Below are 5,650 nucleotides of genomic sequence, written 5' to 3'. Positions count from 1 at the left end.
ATACTGCGTAGGAGGACAACATCGAATATTTCAGATGATGGTAACATAACATTACTCTAATCAGTCAAGTAATAAATAGCAGATATACAGGAAGATCTAAGTAACTTACAGGACGTTTATGAACAGGTTCGGGATTCTTCTGCCTAGCATCATTCCAGAAAACTTCTGTATCAGGGCCAGAACGAATGACGAGCTGGTCCCGGGCTTTTTCATCAGTAAGCCACTTTTGCAAATTTTCCTGAAAAATGAACACCATATAAGCAACGAGAACAAGCACCTCAAAAGACTGTATTGAATAACAAAATAAACATGCAACAACAGTTTCGGCGATTATAATTATTGATTAGTATACATCAAATGCGTAAACAGATCATAACTCTAATGCAACTGGCAAACACATGAAGTAACTGAATCAATCTGAGAAAAAACAAAATAAAGAAGTGATCACACAGAGATAGTGGAAGTTATTACAAGACAAGTTTTCAAGGTACAAGGGGAATTAGAAACACTGCCGTCAGTAGTATGATGAAAAGTAAACGTACCCCAGGGACATACGGCCTGGCCTGAGGAGGCTCCCACTCCTCCTTCACATTCATCAACCTGTCGAAATCATCGAACATGTTTACAGCAAAGATGTGAGACTTGTCCAACTTGTAGCCATGAGACTTTTCCTTAGCGTTTTGTGCTTCCTGCATTGAGACAAACTATTAGCAAAGCTCGACAAGTTAACATAGAGACGAAGCTATCCTTGAGAACAAATAAGTTCTATTAAGAAACATAAAGTATTCAAACATATGAGGCCTACATTATTATTGCTTGAGAACAAATTAAACAGATAGATTAAGCTAATTAAACTGCTTGTAGATAAATAACCTGAGGGGAATTGAACTCAATAAAACAGTAGCCCAATGTCATCTTGGTAACGGGATCAACAGGCATCCACAGACCATTCTCCTTGATCACACCTATCTGGTTGTAAATTTTCTTGACAACACCTTCAAGTTTCTCAAACTTCTCCTTGGGAACAACAGGGAGGTGATCAACCACGATAATGTTACCGAATCCAGTGTCGAATTCTGACTGGTCATCGTGGTAAACAGCTTCATCATCACTACAACCACCACACACCAAAAAAATAAGGTATATAACGAATTAGTTGCATTGTTCATACGTTCTAAAATAATCTGTATAAGCAAGAATGAGCTTTGCACCATAAAGCTAGAGATAAAACCGATTCAGACTATGACTAAAATACACCAAATTTTAAAAAATATCTAATAGCAAAAGGCCTAGAGAGCATTCATTCATCCCATTGTATAAACACAAGATTAGAATTAGGATTCACAAATTTCAAACATTCTAGAAAAACAAAGCAGGAGGAGATATGAAAAACTAGAGAGATGTAATGGAAAATCTCTCACCTCTCGATCCCAAAGTCTTGTCCAGGAGGAAGTTGGATGGAATCAAGATTAACCTGAGACCAATCAATTCCTAGCTTAGCCGCTCGGGCATCAATATCAAGCACCTCCATGCTTCCAAAACTTAGATCCAAAAAAATCTGCCAAAGAGAGAGAGAGAGAGAGAGAGATAGAGAGTAATCAGTCTTTTAACACATTTCAACTTAAATCAGATAAACATATATGAAAATCCAAATCAATGTGAAAAAAAAAAAAAAAAAAAAAAAAAAAAAAAAAAAAAAAAAAAAAAAAAAAAAAAAAAAAAAAAAAAAAATCTGTCTTTGGAGCTAGTTTGTCCCTAACCTAAACTGAAGGCATTGAAACAGCAAACTAGCAATGTCCTAATAATAAGTTCAAAGGGAATCAAAGACTGAAACTTTCAATCACAACGCTCCCCACTCAGTGTATCTAGAAACCAAAGCACAAACCCCTTGTAACAAGTTCCTAAGCTTATAGAAGAAACCAGAAACTATACCCCCTAGTTATTATTATTTAATCCAGAAGACCAACAAGATGTGAAAATGGCAAAAATTTCTCAAGGCTCATCTTTTCAAGCTAGAGAACAACGAATCATGGATAAGAAACGTACCCTATAGAGATAAAGCTGACAGCAAAATCAAAGAAGAAGAGATTGAAGCTGATGAGATTCGTAGGAGAAAAAAAAAAAAAAAGATTGAAGTCGGCGCTTGTAAGGAAGAAGAAGGATGCGATTGTTTCAGGTTTTAGATCAAACGACGCCGTCTCACAGAGATACATACAAAACCCTACGTTTTAAGTGTACTGATATTTGGGTTTTAAACCCGGCCTTAACTTAACAGGCTTTTATATGTATTTTTATGGGCTGAGTTTAGCCTTTTTAACATCTAATTTAGTAGCTGTGTCTGTATCATCATCATCATCGACATCGTTCTCTCATCAGACTCATCAGATGATTTAGTTTCATTTTCTTGTGTCTTCTTGTCCAGAAACCAAAATTAAATACGGATAATAATAATCTCTGCTGCGTTAGGGTTCTTCTCGATTCGTAGTAACAACTCTCCATTGATTACTCTTTCGGTGATGAACGATGATGCTCAGATTACTCAACAAACGGATTCGATTCAGGATCCTAAGGTAACAACTCCTCCTAAAGATTCTGGTGTTGTTGATTCGAGCGGCGAAGCCATTAATGATGATGGTGATGCTGCAGCTTCCTTACCCATGGAGCTCGATTCGGCGGTTACAAATGATGCTAGGGTTTCCGAGAGTGAGAGATCGGAGAAAGATGGTCTCATAGGGAGTGAGGGATATGATATTAAAAGCGAGGATATTTTAACTGATAAGGATGATAGCTCTGAGCTTAAACAAGAAGATGAAAAAGAAGAAGAAGAAGAAGAAGAAGATGTGTCCGATGATCAGTCTAGTGAGCTTGGCTCCGACGCTGATGAGAAGACACTGGATTTGGAGAAGCGAGGAGTTACGGATTACAAGTCTCTCTTATCCGAGTTTGATGACTATGTTGCGAGTGAGAAAATGGGTTCTGGTGTATCGAGGGCATTGAGTTATGGGTTTCAAGTAGGAGATTTGGTTTGGGGAAAGGTAAAGTCTCATCCTTGGTGGCCTGGTCATATATTCAATGAAGCTTTTGCGTCTCCTTCTGTTCGTCGTATGAGGAGGATTGACCATGTTCTTGTTGCCTTTTTTGGGGATAGTAGTTATGGTTGGTTTGATCCTGCTGAGCTTATTCCCTTTGAGCCCAATCTAGAGGAGAAATCTCAGCAGACTGTTTCTAAGCATTTTCTCAAGGCTGTTGAGGAAGCCATGGATGAGGCCTGTAGAAGGTCAGCTCTTGGCTTGACTTGTAAATGTCGGAATCCTTTTAACTTCAGGCCTAGTAACGTTGAGGATTATTTCGCTGTTGATGTGCCTGATTACGAGCTTCAAGCCGTTTACTCTGCTGACCAGATTAAGAATTCTAGGGATAAGTTTTCACCCCTTGAAGCCCTTTCGTTTGTGAAGCAATTGGCATTAGCCCCTCGAGACTATGATTCTGACGGTCTACAGTTTATGAAGAAGAAAGCAGTTGTTTGTGCTTTCCGCAAGGCAGTCTTCGAGGAGTTTGATGAAACCTATGCACAGGCCTTTGGGACCAAATCTGCTCGTACTTCAATGACTACTCTTGAACCTCATAATAGAGCACCGCCTCGAGGTATTGTCACTTTTCAGAAATCATCCATTTATGTGTAATCTTTGCTTTGTATGTATCATTTTACAAGGCAGGCTCGAAACAGCTAACATATGTGTTACAAAGATGTGAGACTTAGTGGTTTTGGTGACTTTTAGATCCTCTCTTCTCATGATTTTAGGATCCATGTCTTTGAAGTTGTATTCTTTACATTAGCATGCTTGAAAGAATCACGAACTTTCATTGATGTTGAACTCTGCATTGCAAGATATGGCCTAATAACCATTATGCGCCTCTTTCTACTATGGAGAGTCCTGCATACGTTTACCTTATATGCTTCATTGTTTATTTTCTTGGTGGTTGATGTGTTTTTCCAATTTCTCATGTTTCCAGCTCCCTTGAGTGGCCCACTGGTCATAGCAGAAACGCTAGGTGACTTGAAGAGTTCAAAAAAACCCACAAAGATTAACGACTCTAAAAAGCAAGACAAGTATCTTCTCAAACGAAGGGATGAAGCTGGTGATAAGTCTGCTCAATTTGGCCAAGGTGACGCAACTTCAGCAGCTTCTCATATCCATGGATTTGATGGACCTTTGGACGGGGATTTGGTGCTGCAGAGAAGAGCTCCAACGCTTCAAACTCCAATGAAAGATGAGCAGTCTGGGATTGTCAGCATGGATTTTGCCTCTTCAAGTGCAGCTATTCCTGGTACAGAATGTTCAGTTTCAAAGCTTCCTCGTGATGAAGAAAAGGGTTTAGCTGAAGAATCAAGGGAGAAAATGGTAGAAAGAACTGCTCTACCTCCAGAGCATGGGAAATCTGAAGCTATGGTGAGTCTTAAAGAAGAGGCTGGAACAGATCTAAAATCAGCTGGAACCTCTCTCCAGCCGCTGCTTGAGTCTCATACTTCAGCATCAAAAGGGAAGAGTTCCACAGGGTCTGTACTCAAGAAAGTCAAAGTTGCCAAACGATCTTCAACTGAAATGGGCTTGGAGAATTCTTCTTTAGAGCCAAAAAAGAAAAAGAAAAAGAAGAAAGAGCCTCAGTCTGACCATCCAGAGAAGAGAAAGTTTTTATCTTCTGGGGAAGCTGGGGCCAAGAAATTGTCCCAGCTTGGTTCAGCGCATTACCAATCCTATATGGAAGTCGATGTGCCGCAGCTGTTGAGTCATCTTCAAGATCTCTCTCTTGATCCTTTCAATGGCTCATCAGTTGCTTCTTTTGGAGTTGCTAGGAAATTTTTTCTCCGCTTCCGTTCACTTAATTACCAAAAGAGCTTGGCAATATCTTCCTCTGATGCTACTGTCGAAAATGCCAGAGACACGAAACCCTCAAAACCTGTCAAGACTCTGAAGAGAACTGAAGAGCCATCAAAAGCTGGAAAAAAACGTCTCTCTTCTGATCGTCAAGATGAAAACCCATCAGCTAAGAAGCTGAAGAAAACTAATCAGTTGAAATCAATGGCTTCTGAGAAGAAGATCAGTCGAGAAGCAAAGGATAATATAAAACCAGTTAGAGAGCAAAGCAGTGCGGTACAAGCAAAAGCAGGCAGAGCTCAAACCGGGAAGAAACCGGCTCCATCAGTTAAGGTGGTTGAGCCCACAATGCTGGTCATGAAATTCCCACCTGACACATCTCTCCCTTCAGCTGCATTGTTAAAAGCAAGGTTTGGTCGCTTCGGGCTGTTAGATCAGTCCGCCATTAGGGTTTTCTGGAAATCATCGACCTGCCGTGTTGTCTTTCTGTACAAAGCCGATGCACAAACTGCTTTTCGATATGCAACAGGAAACAACTCTCTATTTGGAAACGTGAACGTAAAGTACTTTCTTCGTGATGTGGATGCTCCTAAAGCCGAGCCTCGTGAACCAGAAAACACAAAGGAAGATGATGAACCACAGAGCCAGCGGCTCGACGAAGCACCGCCACTTCACCAACCAATCTTACCACCACCAAACGTCAACCTCAAATCCTGCTTGAAGAAACCAGTTGATGACCTGAGCAGTAGTAGTAACAATGGAAATGGTAACCG

The 5,650-nt window shown here is 40.2% G+C and overlaps 2 protein-coding genes across 2 annotated transcripts in view; one reads left to right on the top strand and one right to left on the bottom strand.

Annotated features, from left to right (window-relative positions):
• LOC104772647 (eukaryotic translation initiation factor 3 subunit B-like) overlaps positions 1–2,196 on the bottom strand; it is a 3,104-nt gene extending 908 nt beyond the window's left edge. The window contains exons 1-5 of the mRNA XM_010497238.2: positions 2,047–2,196; positions 1,422–1,558; positions 874–1,111; positions 543–689; positions 89–238 (exon numbers count right to left, since the gene is read on the bottom strand). Coding sequence (XP_010495540.1) covers positions 89–238; positions 543–689; positions 874–1,111; positions 1,422–1,531 — 645 coding nt within the window. The 5' untranslated portion in view covers positions 1,532–1,558; positions 2,047–2,196. The remainder of the gene's footprint in view (positions 1–88; positions 239–542; positions 690–873; positions 1,112–1,421; positions 1,559–2,046) is intronic.
• Positions 2,517–5,650, top strand: part of LOC104772645 — an 8,255-nt gene continuing 5,121 nt past the window's right edge. The window contains exons 1-2 of the mRNA XM_010497237.1: positions 2,517–3,645; positions 4,015–5,643. Coding sequence (XP_010495539.1) covers positions 2,517–3,645; positions 4,015–5,643 — 2,758 coding nt within the window. The remainder of the gene's footprint in view (positions 3,646–4,014; positions 5,644–5,650) is intronic.

The sequence above is a fragment of the Camelina sativa genome, chromosome 20 (genome assembly GCF_000633955.1).
Source record: "Camelina sativa cultivar DH55 chromosome 20, Cs, whole genome shotgun sequence".
NCBI classification, from domain to species: Eukaryota; Viridiplantae; Streptophyta; class Magnoliopsida; order Brassicales; family Brassicaceae; genus Camelina; species Camelina sativa.
Note: the sequence above shows the minus strand (reverse complement) of the source record. Positions and strands in the feature narration are given on the sequence as shown.